At 43.2% G+C, this 18,486-nt stretch overlaps 1 protein-coding gene across 1 annotated transcript in view; it reads right to left on the bottom strand.

Moving 5' to 3' along the window:
• Positions 1 to 14,077, bottom strand: part of CDHR3 (cadherin related family member 3) — a 90,403-nt gene extending 76,326 nt beyond the window's left edge. The window contains 3 exon segments of the mRNA XM_077998186.1: positions 12,178 to 12,301; positions 12,561 to 12,663; positions 14,016 to 14,077. Coding sequence (XP_077854312.1) covers positions 12,178 to 12,301; positions 12,561 to 12,663; positions 14,016 to 14,077 — 289 coding nt within the window.
• Between the last annotated feature and the right edge of the window lie 4,409 nt (positions 14,078 to 18,486).

Raw genomic sequence — 18,486 nt, 5'->3', positions numbered from 1 at the left:
GCCTCCCAGGTTCAAGTGATTCTCCCCTGTCAGCCTCCTGAGTAGCTGGGATTACAGGTGCATGCCACCATGCCTGGCTAATTTTTGTATTTTTAGTAGAGACGGGGTTTCGCCATGTTGGCCAGGCTGGTCTCGAACTCCTGACCTCAGGTGATCTGCCCGCCTTGGCCTCCCAAACTGCTGGGATTACAGGCATGAGCCACCACACCCAGCAATATGTGGCCTTTTGTAACTGGCTTCTTTTACTTGCGTAATGTTCTTTGGGTTCATGTATTTTGTAGTATGGCTCAATACTTCATTCCTTTTTATTGCTGAATAATACTGGGTTGGTGCAAAAGTAATTGCGGTTTTTGCCATTACTTTTAATTACTTTTGCACCAACCCAATATTATTCCATTTTATGGATATACCACAATTTAATTTTCTTATTAATTAGTTGATAGACATTTCGGTTATTTCAACATTTTGGTTATTACAAATAATGCTGCTATGAACATTTGTGTACAAGCTTTTGCATGACATAGGTTTTTATTTCTCTAAGGGAAATACCTAGAAGTGTAATTACCAGGTCATATGGAGACTCTACCAGGTCATTCTTGTGGGCAAATGTCTAACTGCTTTGAAGCCAGATCCTTCTCCAGCATCCTTCATTGGCTTCCTGGAGCCCCTACCCCAAGCTATGGGTCTTCTCCTAACTACCCTCTCTGCCACTTTGTTCAAACATCTTCATGCTAGCTGATTCCTTCTTCCCCTTCTCCCTTTAGGTGGCATTTATTATTCACTCAACAAATATTGTGTGTCAAGTCCTGTTGTGCATGCTAAGGTTATAGCAGAGAACAAAACAGACGAAAATGCCTGGCCACAAGCAACAAATGCTGTAGAAGCACCCCTCCTTCCATCCATCCAGTCAGCCAGCTGTGGCTCCGCTCGAAGCCCACCACATGGCAGTGCTGTGCTTGCATCAGGGTGGAAGGTCTGCTATGACATGGTTCTCCCATCAAGGAACTCAGCCCCAGTCCAGAGACAAACCAGTAAGCCCAGGATTACAACCAAGTAATCCAGGCATGCCTCCACTGAACTCCAGGCATGCCTGAGGCTGTGGGGCATGGGAGAGTGGAGGGAAAGAATCAAATTCAGGTCAAGAGTGAAGCTGTCAGAGAAGGTTTCCAAGGGCAGGAGTGAGCTGAAGAAATGAAGGGTAAAGGCAAAAGGAATTAACAACATAGAGGTATGAAATAGCATGGCTCACCCTATGGCATTATGCCAACTGATTTATCCTTAGGGAAGCTCAATTTTTAAGAAAAAAAATTATTTTTGAATAGGTAATACATGCACACAATACAAAATTCTAAATCTTCAAAAGAGTAAACAATGAAACACATGTCTTCCTGTCTATCTCCTTTCCCCAGAAGCTGTTTTCCTCCTCAAAGAGAGCCATTATTGTCATAGCCTTGTAATCCTTCTAGAAACAGTCTATGCATATACAAACATATACTCAATAGCATAGTCTCTGCTTTATGGAAACATAGTCTGTGCTTCATGCTACTAATGGAAGCATATTATATCCTCTCTGCTTTACTTGGTTTTTCCTCTTACTATATCTGGGACATTGTAACATATCAATAGTGCATACATAGTGTCAGTGCATTCTTTTTAGTAACTGCATAACTGCATAATATCCATTGTATGGATGTGCCACATATTTATCAAGTCTGCTATTGATGGGTGTTTTCTTTGCTCTCAATTTTTTTCTGTTACAAGTAATGCTGCAATAAACATCTTTGAATCTATATAAAATCATACCAGAGTATATTTGTAGACTAAATTTTTTAAAATGGACTTGAATGGGAGAAAACATTAACTTTTTGATAGACATTGCCAAAATACTCCTCAAACAAGTTGTTCCAATTTATACTCCTACGATTGACATGTGAGAGTGTGAGAGAATCCCCCAAATCCTCACCGATATAGTGTTATCAAACATTTTACTTTTTGCCAATCTGTTAGGTTAAAAATATTGTATCTCATTTCAATTTGCATTTCCTTCTCATGAGTAAAATTGGGCATTTCTACCATTTTTCTACTGGGTTGCTGGTATATTTTCTACTGGTTTGTAGGAAATCTTGGTATGTTAAGGAATTTAGTCCTCTATCTGTAATATGCATTGCAAATATTTTTTCCTCTTTATCATTTGATTTTTGACTTTGTTTCTAGGGATTTCTGCCATAAAAATTTTTTTAAATTTTATATAGTCAAATGTATCACCTTGTGTTCTATGGCTCTGTTTTTGCTCGCTGCTTAGAAAGGATTCTCTCTGAGATAATAATAAATACTTTCCTATTTTCTTCTAATACTTTTATGGTTTTGTTTTCAAATATAAGCTTCTGGTTTCCTTGGAATGGTTCTGAAATGGGAAAAGTTCCTTGTCCCCATTGCAGGGCGTGCAATGGGGCTGTGGCTCACTTCAGTGCCCTGCTGCTCAAACCTCTTAGGGGAGCATACACACCAGATGGGCAGGCTGTGGGGCTCCAACGCCACCACAGTGTCTAGGGGTAAATGTTTACAGCTGAAGCCCCAGGGGACGTGTGTTATAGTGTGCACTTTTAGTTTAGCCGTCCGTAGGTGGCCTGTGTTAGCTCAATTAGACCCCTGCCTGATCACAAGGACAGATGGCTTTCTGTATCCGGGGTTTCTTGCCTTGGTGTACCAGAAGAATCAGATCACACGTGGGCTTGGAGAAGGAGGGCAAGGTTTTATGGAGTGGAAGTAGCTCTCTGCAGATGGGGGAGCCAGAAGGGAGATGGTTTTCCCCTGGAGTTTGGTGGCTCGGAGGCCCCGCCTCTCCTCCGACTGCCCCAGCCAAATTCCACGTGTTCTGCCAGCATGCCAGTGCCTGTCAGTGCTTGCCTCATGACGTCCAGCTGCCCATGTGTTCCTCCGCTGCTGTGCTCGTCTCGACATCCAGCTGCTTGTGTGTCTGCCTGCTAGGGTCTCAGGGTTTTTATGGGCACAGGATAGGGGTGTGGCAGGCCAGGGTGGTCTTGGGAAATGCAACATTTGGGCAGAAAACAAAAATACCCTTCTTCACGTAGGTCCATGGGCACAGGCCCCAGTGTGGAGCCCTAGCCAGGGACCACGCCCTTCTCTACTCAGCACTTCCCTGCCTCCTTCCATATCATTTAAAGGGACCATGCCCTTCCCAGTACTTCCTTCCATATCAGTTCCTTAAGGTGTGAGGTGGGATCCAATGGGAACTTCTCTTTCCAACAACTGCTCTTTAGCCAACTTAGCCAGAGTGCTAATCGTCTGCTCAAATAGTTGGGGATATGGGAATACTTTTCCCTTCACATTCAAAGAGTAGTTAAGCTTAGGATAGAACTATCAATCAGAGGAAATGTGCCTCTAGCCTGTTTCACACAGCACCTGGAAGAAAAGAGGAGCAAAGTTTGTTTTAGCTCACACCATGCCACTCAAGAGAAAGCTGGAACTTTCCCCCTGTGTGAAAGAATCAATCCAAGACTTGCTTTTCCTGGCCTCAGTCCCCTCATTTGCGTAGATGTGGGTGACCCAGTGTTCTGTGTGTATCAGCCCTCTGCTTTGTATATAGTAATCCAATCCTGCACAAAGCAGTGGGTGAAACACATCTCAGCGTGGGTGCCAAAAGTAAGTCTGATTCTTCAGGCTAAAGTACTCAGTGTTCTCCCTCCTTCCCTGCCTTTGCCTAAACTGGAAATTATGTCTTTACTCACCTCAGCTCATGCAACAAGACCAGAGAGAGCCTCATGACAGGCAGCAGGTCCTTTTGACCTCACAGTCTTCTAGTTAGCAATTCTGACTATTTTGATATATTTATTTATTTGTATTTTCCTCCTCCCAAAAGAAAGAACTTAGCCAGTTTTGAACTTTTCTCTGAAACCCTTCTTCCGATTTTCTAGGTTTTCTGTTATTTAGAATTAAATATCTCCTTTTTTCTACACACAAATGAGGGGTATTTATTTAACCATCAATATTGTCAATACTTTTATATTTATCAAAATATTTAATAGCTTTCTTTATGCAGCTTTTCTTCTTTCAATTGTTTTTTCTAGGTTTTACTTCTTTCTTATATCCTGTAGTAGTTCTTTCATCCAGAGTGTATAGTCAGTGAGTACTTTTAGTTGTGTGTGTCTGGAAATCTTTATTTCATCCTGGCATGTGTATAATAGTTTAGCTGGGTATAGAAGTCTAGGTCAACAGTTATTTTCTCTTCATTTCTTGAAGATATGTTCTCCCTGTCTTCTAATATCTATTTTTACCCATGAATAGTTTGCTGTTGGCCTAACATTGTTTTTGGTATTTGATTTCAGAAAGCTGTCTTTTCTTTTTTGGTAGTTTTTAAGCCTTTCATTTATCCCTAATGTCTTACAATTTTAAAATTCTAATTTTGCTTTGAGACTATGAGGTTAGCTGTTCTTGAAGTCCTATTGTAACTTTCTATTTTTTGAAAGGATAACAAGTTTATAACTTTTTAAAGCTCAACTGATTTGTTACCAATTGAAAAACAAATTCATTGAGTGGATGGTATTAGTATCAAAGTTTTGCTTTGTTATGTTTTCAAAACCGTAAGTCTAAATAGATTTGATAGAAGTGCCTATAAATCAGGACTTCTGCTGAGTAATGTCAGATAACCACAGTCGTACTGTATATGAAACATAACATTAAAATAACAAAATTTTCACAGATAACATTTCACATGTAACAAATCATTTTTGTTATTTCATCATAATCCTTTACAGGTATGTTTAATTAAAACCAATCTCCAAAGGAAAATAATCCTAATTTTCAAAGCAAATAATAACATGAGTTCTTGTAAGACAAAAATTTAGAGTTGCATTTATTTGGTTTGGTTTTGCTTAGCTTTGATGACTTAAGAGTCTCTTCCCTTTTTTAAAAAAACTGGTATACTCTCTTCATGCAATCAAAATATTTCAATTCAAAAAATTTAACTTAATATCTATCTTTTCAGAAGCTTATTATATCTTAATATGAGATTCTTCTGTTTGTGTATGTGTATGAGTGTTTGTACAGTTAAACCTGCATTCTCAAATAAGTTCCAACTCAAGCAGTTGGACTTTTAAACAGCTCTTGGTGCTCCTGTGGGCCCTCCATACCCTGCATTTAAAGTCTCTACTATATTAAAAATAAGAAAACTTTTTTCCACTGGGCTCCTAATAGAGCTGCCAGTCATTAAAAGTTTTCTGGACATCTAGTTGATTATACTCATAGCTACACAAGCTTTGCATTTTCTAGATAAGAAGACAGTATAAATGACTTGCCCAACTCACAAACCAGTTAGCAGAGGTCCAAGAACGGATGCCAGTCCTCTGGCTCTTCAGCTCTGCTGTCTTTCTCCTACTTTAAAAGTGTGGTTAATAATAATAGGACGAACATAGAAGCAGCAGCCAATGACTGATCTACATATACTGCTTTACAGAAAGCACTTTCACATGCAGACAACATCTTCCGCTATAATTGCTTCATTGACCATCTCTTAGAACTTGCCGATCAATCTTCCAAACTGCCACCTCTGTCCCTCAACAGATAATGTGAGAATATAGATATTATCTGATAAAAATCTGGTTGTGGAGGACAGTGGCTACTGAACAGGCAAATCACCATGGCTGGTCAGAGTCCTGAGGAAGGGCCTGAGGAGTGGGAGTGGATGGCCACTAGCTATTTGGACATGATCATCATTGTCATCACAGAACTCCCAAGGGCACAACACATAGGGAGGTGAGGTCCTCTGCTTTGGGGAACTCTGACGTGGAAGAAGATAGATAGAAAGTGAAAGCTCTGCCAGCAGGGCTTAACGTGGCCCTCAAATATATCTGTGTGTGGATCTACACATGTGCGAAGGTATCATGATTTAATGAGGCTGGTTTTTAAATGTGTACATCTCTTTGAATACTGTTCTTCCACAGAGGAGATGCCCTATACCTGCCTTTTTGCTTGTGGGTATAGTTGGAAGTAGGGAAACCCTTTGGAAAAGTGGGATGGTAGAAAAGGAGCAGTACTGACTTCGCAGTTAAGTGGACGCAAGTTTGAATCCTAACTCCACAAACTACCGGCTATGTGCTTGTATGAGTGTTACTTAGCCTCTTCCTAGTAAAAGGAAAGAAAATGGGGCCAACTTCTAACTCACCCACGTCCAAGATAAATCTTGTCCAACACAGAAGGAAAAATTGACCTATGGGCATCAGAGAAAGCTAATCTTGACTGTGGGAAATCAGTTTATACTTGTTTTGAAGCTTAGTATTTTCCCAAACCTATTGCTTTTCTTGAAAAAATAACTGATGGAGTAAAGCGGGAATGGATGGATGAGGTAAGCAGATATTTTGACCCAGAAATAGTAGCAATACAATATAGGGAAACTAGAAAGGAAAAGCCAGACTGCTGCATCTCAGGTGAGGACCAACTGTGCTTCAGTCTTCTCTTCCAAGAAAAGTCTTCCAGCCAGAGAGAGCTGAACAGACTGATGAAGGAGAAGGTGAAGCCAAGACTATAGAAATGACAGTGAGAAAGCAAAGTAATGAAAGTAATGATGCAAACACCATCTACCTGGGGAAGGAAAGACCCAGGAAGGTGTCCTGAGTTCAGCTTCTGCAAGGAAGCCCAGTGCTAGGCTCTTGACATGTGGCTTAAAATTCAATGGGGTAAATACTGTACTAGGCAAAGGCTCCCACCAATCCTGAGAATATGTTTTAGAATTGTATAGGTATAGACACAAATCTTGGCTGCACTGATGATTAGGAGGGTGACTTTAGGCAGGTAACTTAATCTGTCTAATTTTATATATTGTGAATAGTAATATATACACATAAAATCGTATCAATTAAATGACATGATATCTATAAAGTTCTTGCTATAAGGTTGGCATTCAATAAGTAATAGCTTTTATAACAAGCATTAATTTCATAAAACACAGACTTAATGTGGGCAAAAGATAACTTTATTTTTCCTGTTTCCGGCCTTACTTTTCATCTTGAGCCTTCTCAAACCATTGTGGAAAACTCAAATTAGCTATTTTCAAGTAAACCCAGTCAGATCCAGCAACTTCACAGGCATCTGGTTTTAGAACTGAGTTACAGTTCAGATTTTCTTCACCCTCTTTCCTTGTATCTCTGAGGTTGACACTGATGTCCGGCTGAATTCCCACTTGCCCACACAGTGTTGAGGGCTGGGTGAGGGCGTGGGGAGAGGGCACCCCCTTCTTGGTGCTCTGCTGGCCTGCTGCTTCTGGCACACCATCACCCTGCCTGAGACCTGCAGGTCTCCATGGCATCCTCCTAGGCTTCCTGTAGTCCTGACTGTGAGCTGTGCCTCAGGCTTGCTGTCTCCCAGGTATCTTCTGTGTGTCCTCACTCAGGAGACTTGGGTGTTTTCTGATGGCTGACACACCCTTTTAGGAATATGGAAAACTCAGGATAGCCTCTGGCCCCATGTGTGGTGCCATCATTTCTACCCACTACTGACACAACAATGGATCAGATGTAGACTCCCTGGAGTTTATCCTCACATTTAAAGGTGTTCCCCCAGACACGCCCGCCTCTGTGAGTTGGCTGCTGTCAGAGGATGTACGCCTTCCATGTTGCGTCTAACTCTCTTACTCCCTCTTCAACTCTCCTCTCTCCACTCAGCCTGAAGGCTTTATCTGTTAGCCCAGAAGCCAGGGAAGATGTGGATGGAGAGTAGGCAGGTAGAAATGGGTGCTGCCTGCTCACATCTTCTTTCAGATTTTTCTTTTGTCTATGCCCGGCTAATGCCTTCTGCAGCCTAGGAGTCTGGTGTCTTGTTCTCTGTTTCTGTACTGTTTGGATTATGGAAAGCTATATTTGTTCACTAGAGCGACTATAACAAAGTGCCGCAAACTGGATGGCTTAAACAACAGAAATTTATTGTCCCATAGTTCTTGAGGATTGAGGTCTGAGATCAAGGTGTTGATGGTGTGGACAATCTGAGCACACCTCTCTCCTAGCTCCTGGTGGTTTGCTGTCCTCACCCTGGTCTCAACCTTCAGTGAAGACATGGCATGCTTCTCCCTGTGTGTGTTTCTGTCTCTGTGTCCAAATCTCCCCTTTCGTAAAGACACCAGTCATATTGGCTTAGTGCCCACCTTAACAACTGCATTCAGACTTAACTAATTCCATGTGCAAATAAGGTCACCGTGATGGTTAATTTTGTGTGTCAACTTGGCTAGGCCATAGTACTCAGATATGTGGTCAAACATTGTTCAGGATGTTTCTGTGAGGTCGATTTTTACAAGAAATTAATATTTAAGCCAGTGGTCTTTAAAACAGATTTGCCTCTATAATGTGCATGGGTCTTATTCAATCAGTTGAAGGCCTCAATAAAACAAAGATTGACCTTCCCTGAGCAAGAAGGAATTCTGCCAGCAGACTGCCTTTGGACCCAAACGGCAACATCGGCCTCTTTCTTGGGTCTCCAGCCTGTTGGCCTGCCCTGCAGATTGTGAACTTGCTGAGCCTCCATAATCACATGAAACAAACCCTTAAAATAAATCTCTCTGTCTGTCTGCTGTCTGTCTGTCTATCTATCTATCTATCTATCTATCTATCTATCTATCATCTATCTTCCCATTGGTTCTCTTTTTCTGGAGGACCCTAAAACAGACACATTCTGAGGGTTAGAACTCCAACATAACTTTTGGGGGGACACAATTCACTGTATAGCAGACACTATTCAGCGTCCAAATGAATGAGGTGCATGAGGATGGGGGGCATGTCCATTGATACAATACGGTTACCCCAAAGTTGAGGATTGCCAGCACTACCAACAAGCACCATTGTACAATCCCTCTGACAATGCATGAGGGCTCTGTACATTGCTCCACAGTTTTGATATGGCTTCTCAAGTCTCTTAATCTGTAGGTTTCCCCTCCACTCTTTTTCCTTTGTAAATTATGTGTTGTGAAACTATTCCCACAGTCTGTATTTTATAAGTATGTTCCTATGTATTGTTTAAAATGTTTCTATTTTCCCTGTCTTTCCTGTTAACTATCCCATCCCAAGCAACTCACCCCACCCCCGACTCTCTAGCCATAGCGGCCTCTGTCTCCTCAAGGACACCACGCCATGCAGGCCCAGGGATTTTGCCGCACGGTTTCCTCTGTCTGGAACATCCTTCCCTCAACTTCTCCCAGCTGGCTCCTTTTCAACTCACAGATCCTGCTTTAGAGGGACATCCCCTGACCCCACTCCTGATCATCCTCCCTCCGAGTACCTCCTTCCCTTGATTCATGATTTTATTGATTTATTTATTGAGACAGGATCTCTCTTTGTCACCCAGACCTGGAGTGCTTTGGTGCAGTCATAGCTCACTCACTGCAACCTCGAATTCCTGGGCTCAAGCAATCCTTCCACCTCAGCCTCTCAAGTAGCTGGGACTACAGGCACATGCCACCATGTCCAGCTAAATGTTTAGCAATTTTATGTAGAGACAGGGTCTCACTGTGTTGCTCAGGCTGGTTCCTAACTCCTGGGCTCAAGCGATTCTCCCGCCTTGGCTTCCCAAAGCACTGGGATAACAGGTGTGAGCCACTGGGCTAGGCCTATTCATGATTTTTACCACATGTTTTTACTATGTATTTCTTCAAGAAGTTATTTGTTTACTGCCCCTCAGATTTGAGCTCTGTGAGGGCAGGGACCATGTATCTTTGTGCATGACTGAGCCCAGTGCAAGCCACAGTGCCATTAACTTGTTAAATAAATGAATGAATCAACGAAGGCATGTTGGCTCTGAACTCAAACTGGTGGCAGAGATTCTGCCTAGCAACCCAGTTCCTAAATCCCAGATGGAGGCTATTACAGAGAAGACAATAATAAACGAAACACCAGTTGTAAGCACATGAATCAATTAAAGCCCTGTTTACATTTTTTTTGTCAAACATAATCAGTTAGCATTTGAATTAAGGTCAGACTCATTGTTTATAGCCTCTATTGCTTCTCAAAAATGGATATGAATTCCGTGTGCTTAAAAGGCTTGATATCCAGGTTAAATTGCTTGCTATCTGGGCAACGGGGCTTATCTTTCCTCATCCAGATGTGAAGAGTCAGAAGGTACCACTTGCTCTCATTTTTACTCTGCAGAACCTGAGGCTTAGGTGGTCTGGAGGAGGTGGTCCGGAGTCTCGTCCAATCATAGGGTAGGCAGTTGCAGAGCAGGAAGCATGTGGACTTTGGCATTGGACTTGGCCTTGAGCCCCGCTCCTCCAAGCACTTGCTTTGTGACTCTGGGCAGGTTACTTAAGCTCCCTGATCCTGCTTCGTCATCTGAAAAGTGGGGGCAAGAGTGCCTCTCCATTGCAGAACAGATTGTGACAATCAAAGAGGATCATCTGGGTGAAGTAGTGAGTCCTGGCACATGGTAGATGCTCAAAACAGCATTCTCGCATTCCACAAAAAGTTACAGGGCACCTCCAGCATTCTCATTATTTCAATCAAGGTCTCCTTGTTTACGGTTTAAGACGCTTTCCACTATCCCATAAGTGTAAACATACAAGCAAAAAAGGGCAGCTTTTCCCTTGAGATAAAAAATTATAATCCTCTATAAAAGAACTACAAGACAGACCCTAATTGATTAAATTTCCAGTGACTGTTGTTGTTCAACTACTTTAAATATCTTTCGGAAGTAGCTGAGCATTCATTATAAATAAACTATAAATTAGACTTGCTCTCCACTTATAATACAAACTATGATAACCAAGTACATAGTGACAGAAACAGAAATATTATATCCCAGCTATCTATAATAAGAGCAGGCATTTATACAGTGCTTTCCATTGCCAGATACTGTTCTACGTGCTTAAAATAGAATAACTCTTTACTCCTTACAACAGCACTGTGAGACAGTTGTACTAATATCACATCCCCCATTTTATAGGTAGGGAAACTGAGGCAAAGAGAAGTTAAGTAACTTGCCTAAGTTTATAAATCTGGGAAATGATAGAGACAGGATTCAATCCCAGGTGATCTGGCTCCAGTCTGGGTTCTGGCAGCCCCTCTGTCCTCAATTATTGCACTATTCAGAGCACTTACATACATAAATAGCACATTTGTCCATATTGTACACAATAAATATATACCAAATTTTGTCAATTAAAAATTAATTTAAAATAGATAAGTAGGCCGGGCGTGGTGGCTCACGTCTGTAATCCCAGTACTTTGGGAGGCCAAGACGGGCGAATCACAAGGTCAAGAGATGGAGACCATCCTGGCCAACATGGTAAAACCCTGTCTCTACTAAAAATACAAAAATTAGCTGGGCGTGGTGGTGGGCGCCTGTAGTCCCAGCTACTCGGGAGGCTGAGGCAGGAGAATCACCTGAACCTAGGAGGCAGAGGTTGCAGTGAGCTGAGATCGTGCCTCTGCACTCCAGCCTAGTGACAGAGCAAGACTCCATCTCAAAAATAAATACATACATAAAAAATAAAATAAAATAGATAAACAGCACATTTGTCCTCTTAAATAGAATGGTGATTCCATCACCTAGTGTTGCTTCTTATTCCTTCCCCCATATTCACTGGAAAGAAAAGTAACTGGACAAAGGTGTTTAAGTGTGGCAGAGGTGGAGGAGAAGAACCTACAGAACTGAGAATTCAATCTGGTTCCATTTTGTTCCTCCTTTGGTTCATTTGTTTGCTGCTATAACAAGAAATCCCACTGTCAATCATTGAGCAGGTGGGGTGGGAGGGGCTGGTCATCAGGAAGGAACGGGGTCTGGGTGCTCTTGGCTGTCAGAGATGGGGGACACGATCTTTGGTGTTTTAAGCTCAGGGGTCTCTTTTGGGGGCTTTGTTTGGGGAGAATAAAAAAGCCCCAACCCCCAGGGGATTTCTAGGGAAAGGCCTGGGAAGAGGGATCGTGAAGGCAGAATCCTAAATCAGCCCTGACCAGTGCCTCTGAGGCAAGAGGACCGCTAAGGAAAATGGCTGATGACTGGGGAAGTGGGGTGAGCAGCAAGAGTGTAAATGTCTCACCAGTCTTGGAGGAATGGGCTCAAGCCAGTTCTAGGTGACATTATCATGTCTGAGTATTATGGAGATACTCAAACCTGGAACCCACGTGGTGGCAGACTTTCCAGCTCTCCAACCTCAGTAGAAGGGCCAAACCAGGAACCCACAGTCCACGCCCACCGTGTTTGTCCCGTCAGCTGGGGGCTGCCTCTGATGTCCCCAGGGAGCCCTGTCCGGCCAAGGGGCCATGAACACATATTGCCCCAAACCAGGGCTGCCCATTGTCTCCCCCTGTGAAAAACAAGTACAGAAACATTTCATTTATCCGGTCTCCCTGAGTGAGAGGAGGTTAGAAAGCACCACTGTCAAACTCTCATTTCAGAGCATTCTGGTTCTGTACTTTGGGTGCTCCACGGAGACAAGAAAATATGCTGCTTACAGATTTTGCTAGAGTTCCCTCTTCTTCACCATGGTGTAGCATGGATTCCATTCCAATTTACTTTTTTTGTGTTTCAGAGGCTCCTGATCTGAGGATCTATGGGAAACCTACAGGGGTTTGCCAGTCACAAAGTCCCATCTTAGCGTTAGGGTTCCAGGAGCAGGTCAGGATTGGGGAAGACGAGAAGCACAGGACTCGAAGGGAGACCATAAATCTGAATTAAGGGGAAACAACAGAGTGAGAGCTCGAGAGACCTACAGAGCTGAAGGAGAAGAGTAAAGCTCTAAGTAACAGGCAACAGGCTCAGCACCAACTGGAAATAGGAGAGAAAATGGAGAGTGAGGTGAGTTTGGGTTTGGGTGGAGGCCGTGAACAGGGCAAAAATGTCTGGGACTCATTTGTCAATGGGGCCAGCCATGGGGCAGGGGCAGTCCTACTGGCCTAAGGATACTTGCCCAAGGCAGTCAGATTGAGGTAAACTGAAAAGAGGGATGTGTTTATTTGGTCCTTGAGTTTTAGACATTTCTCCAATAGGCTTTTAGGAGAGAATATTCTAGCACAGATGTCATCATTATTCTTTGAGGTCAGTGAGCTTTCCAGGCATCTGAACTTGAGAGGAGCAGGAGTGGGCAGTAGAGGTCAATGTAGGTTTGCACTCAGGTGTTGCTTGTTCCTACCCCTAACAAGGTGGGGAGGGGGTGGTCTGAGTAGGATCGGCAAGACTTTTCTCTTCAAGCATTTCTGAGGTTTTTCATTAGGCAAAGTCCGGTCTGCCTGAGGTATCTCCATTTTCTGTGTTTCCTCTGTCTGGGGATAAAGGCTCTGCCCCTGTTAAAGGGATAGGAAGCCAGAGGGAAAGGACTCCAGGGTCCAGAGAGAGCCTCCCCCAGGCCTGGACAGAGTCCTGTCGCTGCCCTAGGCAGAAGGGACCAGCTCCTACAAACTGGACACAGGACTCTGTTTGCTTTATTGCCATGCCTGCTTACAGATGCCTGGCTGATAAGATTAGTTGACACACCAGTGTCCCTGGGAAATTTAAGTGATGCAAACAAGTGTGACAGGAAACACTGAGAACAATATGAGGTTTCTGTGCACTCAGGCTGGAGGACAGCTTTGCTTTCATGAATCAAATCCCTGGGCTGATAGCCTATGCTGTGGTCTAGTTGCTACAGTTGGGATAGAGGCCAGAGTTTCCTTGGAGAATTCACCATAGACTAGATTTGGTCACGAGTTACTTGACTCACGGCCTTCAGCAATATCTATGAGGGACGGACTGTGCCATTCTAGCCACGGCTCCTGGGTGGTACCCAGATTGGTGGAAGTGGCCATCACCAGGAAAGTCAATTCTGACCTCCTTGAATTACAACTGAGAAGGTGGTATTTGTAGCAAATGGAGTCTCAGAGAGAGATAACAAGAAGACATTTCTTTATGAGCTGAGTCTAGGAAACCACCTTATGTGTACATTTGAATATCATAAGTTAAAAATATAATAATTTAAATATATAGCCTTTGGCAGTAATTCTTGGATTGGTTTAATCAACTATGCATGGTATACATGTGTGTACCTGTGCAAATCAAGGAATTTTCTGGAAAGATGCTGTACTCCCAGTAAGTAGGACTGCGGCATGGTGGTGATTACAGCCTCCCTATCTTCATCTTTTTCTGGGGTAATTTGTCCTTTTACAGTCCCAAGGAGGACTCTCATTTACCCTGCTTTTTTTTTTTTTTTTCTTTTTTGAGACAGTCTCACTCTGTCACCCAGGCTGGAGTGCAGTGGCGTGATCTCAGCTCACTGCAGTCTCCTCCTCCAGGTTCAAGCAATTCTCCTGTCTCCGCCTCCCAAGGAGTAGCTGGGACTACAGGCATGCGCCACCATGCCTGGCTAGTTTTTGTATTTTTAGTAGAGAGGGGGTTTCACCATGTCAGCCAGGCTGGTCTCAAACTCCTGACCTCAAGCGATCCATCCACCTCGGCCTCCCAAAGTGCTGGGATTATAGGCGTGTACCACCATGCCCAGCCTCATTTACCCTGCTCTTATCACACCCTGTCCACAGATGACTGAACACTCTAACCCAAAAGACCCCAGGCCATGGGCAGGGCTGTGCCTGTCACACTTTCTCTTTGGTTTTTTGTTTTTTTGTTTTTTTGGGTTTTTTTCTCTTTCAAGACATTGACCTAAGAGACATGGTGATGTTTCAGTAATGATGAGTGCTCCAACTCAATGGTTATATAGACTCAGGAGTGGGGAAGTGTGCCAATGAGGAAATGGAAAAGGCAGAGAGAAGAGGAAGACAGAAGCAGACACACAGACAAGCAGAGAAAAGAGGAAGACTGTGGCCTCATGAGAGAGGCAGGGAATGTTTGGGATCCCAACATCCTCGTTCCATTCTGAGCCTTCATTGTCAGCCTTGGTATCTGGATGTTGCCTGTCCAATCTTTGGATCCTTACAGTAACCCCCATTAAACTCCAACTAGTCCAGGTACGTTTCTGTCCCTTTCAACCAAATAATCCATAAGACAGCATGAGTGGACAAGATCAGAGAGTAAGCATCTAAGATCCCAAAGACAAGCATATCTAAATGAGAGCCATTTAGATGTCTCCAATTTACTTTAAATACTCCAGTGAGGTAAAGACAGGGATATTATGTGTGTGCTGGTTCATTTCTGCTTTTACTCTAAGGGCAGTTGCTCTAATGGAAAATTCTACTCCAGGGTAGTGAGCTGGTATTTTATCAGAAAGGACACACTCCAGAGGCAGCCACTTTAAGTGCTTCTTTGATCGATGTCTCCCTGAATACCTGAGGCTTTGTTAATTAGCACAGTGAATGTCAGAAATGGATTTTTATTGTTTAAATTAGTTCATCATTAATAAGTACAATGAATATTAGAAGTGGACTCTCCTTTGGGAAACTAAAGGTATTCAAGATGTGTGGATTGGCCAACGTATTTTAGATGTGTTACATTCTGCACTGTTACATGAGGAAAGATGTCACCGGAAAGGGGTCCCAATCCAGACCCCAAGAGAGAGTTCTTGGATCTCGCACAAGAAAGAATTTCAGGTGAATCCATACAGTAAAGTGAAAGGAAGTTTATTAAGAAGGTAAAGGAATAAAAGAATGGCTACTCCATAGGCAGGGCAGCCCCAAGGGCTGCCAGTTGCCCATTTTTATGGTTATTTCTTGATTACATGAAAACAAGGGGTGCACTATTCATGAGACATATAGGGGACCTTCAGACCATATAGGGGAACTTCCTGACATTGCCATGGCATTTGTAAACTGTCACGGTGCTGGTGTAGCAGTGAGGATGACCAGAAGTCACTCTCGTCACCATCTTGGTTTTGGTGGGTTTTGGCCGGCTCCTTTACTGCAACCTGTTTTATCAGCAAGGTCTTTAAGACCCATATCTTGTGCTGACCTCCTATCTTATCCCATGACTTAGAATGCCTTAACCATCTGGGAATGCAGCCCAGTAGGTCTTAGCCTTATTTTACCCAGTCCTTATTCAAGATGGAGTTGCTCTGATTCAAACACCTCTGACGGTGTGGTAGATACATAAATATGTGGCTCAGAGCCCTCCTTCAAGGAAGGACTTGCTACCCTGCTGTGGAGAGTACCATCAGGAGATAGCTTCAGCTGCCTGATCCTTCAGGGTCTGCTTTGGATGCAGAGAGCCTCCTCACCCACAGCCCTTATCTGCTGCCTGAGCCAGGTGGGGGATAAAGACCCAGCCATTTGACCCAGTGCAAGATAATCCTGATGGCTAATATTTGTAGTGTGAGGCATCCCCTGCCAGTTGCTGAGGGACGTGTGTCTGCTTCCTGAACCCTGCAGGCCAGGCCATGAGCCAAGGCCATGGTATCCAGCTGAGGAGCAGGTATCCCTGAGAAACCAAACGTCCCAGAGAGTATCTGCAACCCTACCAAGGAGAACAATCTCAACACACACACACACACACACACACACACACACACACACACACTGCAAAGAGCCAGAAAATTAGCTTAAAAGCGGCTTAGGGTTGGGGGGCAGTTGGGATCTCTAAAGCTGCCCTGCTGCTGTCCAGGAGTTCCTTGTATGTAAGTCCTAATAAACTCATTTATTTGCTAGGCTGGACTTGTTTGAGTCATTTTTTGGTCTCTCCACTCCCCCCCAGTTTGGGAGAAGGTTTTTCTCATTACAATATTCACTCCAAAATTCAACATTGGGTTGGTTGAGGCTTTGTTGGACGTGCATTATGGTTCAGCTTTTCCCTCTGCCCAATCTAGATTCCTTCCCTTTTTCTTTTTTTAACTTAGCTTAAACTTTATTGAACTTAAATTCTTCTAACAGAAGAGAATTCAAATAGACCAGTAAAAACAAACAAAAAAATGCAGAGCAGTTATTTACTATGAACAATTCCCTTCACTTTGTAGATTATAAAGCTCCACCAACATGGAAATAGATAAACTCCTAATCATGTGCTTTTGGTAAACTAGCCAGAGAAAACAAGTGTAATGAGTATAAATGAAGTTTAAAGATGGTCTGTACTCTTTGTGATATTTAATTATATGGAGCTTTTTTTTTTTTTAAAGCAGAACTAGCTAGCCATGTATGCTTTTTTGTTTTGTTATTGTTTTCGCTTTTGAGATGGAATTTTGCTCTTGTTGCCCAGGCTGGAGTCCAGTGGCATGATCTTGGCTCACCGCAACCTCTGCCTCCTGGGTTCAAGCAATTCTCCTGCCTCAGCCTCCCGAGTAGCTGGGACTACAGGCATGCACCACCACTCCCGGCTAATTTTGTATTTTTAGTAGAGACGAGCTTTCTCCATCTTAATGTCTGTCTTGGTATCTGCTTCCAGAGAACCTAAGTGGCTGGGAAGTCCAAGATTAAGGCACCAGCAGATTCAGTATCTGGAGAAGGCTGTTCTCTGTTTCCAAGATGCTGCCTCCTCCTCTGTGCTCATATGGTGGAAGGCATGAACCGGTCAGGCAGCTCTCTGAAGCCTCTTTTCCTCTGTGCTCATATGGTGGAAGGCATGAACGGGTCAGGCAGCTCTCTGAAGCCTCTTTTATAAGGGCATTAATTCAACTCACAAGGGTGGAGCCATCAGGACTTAATCACTTCCCTGAAGCCCCACCTCTTAATACCATCACCTCGGAGTGTAAGTTTTAACTTACAAATTCTGGAGGGACACATACATTCAAACCAGAGCACTAATTTATCTTAATCTTTCAACAATGATTTTCAACTAAAAAGAACTTAAGAGTGGTGCATCATGACCAAGTTGACTTATGTCAGTTCACCATAATGGTGATACGTGGTTTAGTTGTAGCTGAGGGACTCTTACATGACTCATCTCCTCATTTCATTCGAGTCTGTCTGTTCAAATGTCATCTCTTCCAAGCAGCCTTCCCTAATGAATCTAACTAAATCAAAGGACACACACAAACACACACACACACACACACACACAGACACACACACACCCCACCCACCATTACTTGTCACTGTGTCTGAATCCTGCATTACTTTTTGTATTATCAAACCTGAATTATATTTAGTAATTTGTTTATTTGTTTCTGTTTCTCTCCTCCGCAAGCATGTAAGCCTTATCAGGGCAGGGACCTTGTGCAGTGCTGTATTCCTAGAGCCTGAAAGCGTACTGGACACATGTCAGAAGTTAATTGTTATCTGTTGATTGAGTACATGAATGGAACTATGCAAAAAAATCTACCTCTGTCAAGTGGCAACTATGCAGCACTGGGGCTTTAAGGCATCTACACAAGTGGCCAGCAGTCAAATTTGGGTCCTGTAACTCTGCTTGGTGACCCTCTTCCCCTTGACATTCCCACCCTCTTGACCACCTTGATTCCTGTTCTTTCCTGTAAGTTCAATTCATGGTCACCAAGAAACAGTTCATCTGACCAGCCCGATTACATAAGTTCAGCAAATGTTTGTTTCTGTGTCAAGTGCCATGTTTTGACTCTCCATGGGTCACTGGTGTCTCAAGAGGAACACTTCAATATGATGACAGGTGACTAATTAAAAGGACAGG

The sequence above is a fragment of the Macaca mulatta genome, chromosome 3, assembly GCF_049350105.2.
Source record: "Macaca mulatta isolate MMU2019108-1 chromosome 3, T2T-MMU8v2.0, whole genome shotgun sequence".
In the NCBI taxonomy this organism is placed as follows: Eukaryota; Metazoa; Chordata; class Mammalia; order Primates; family Cercopithecidae; genus Macaca; species Macaca mulatta.
Note: the sequence above shows the minus strand (reverse complement) of the source record. Positions and strands in the feature narration are given on the sequence as shown.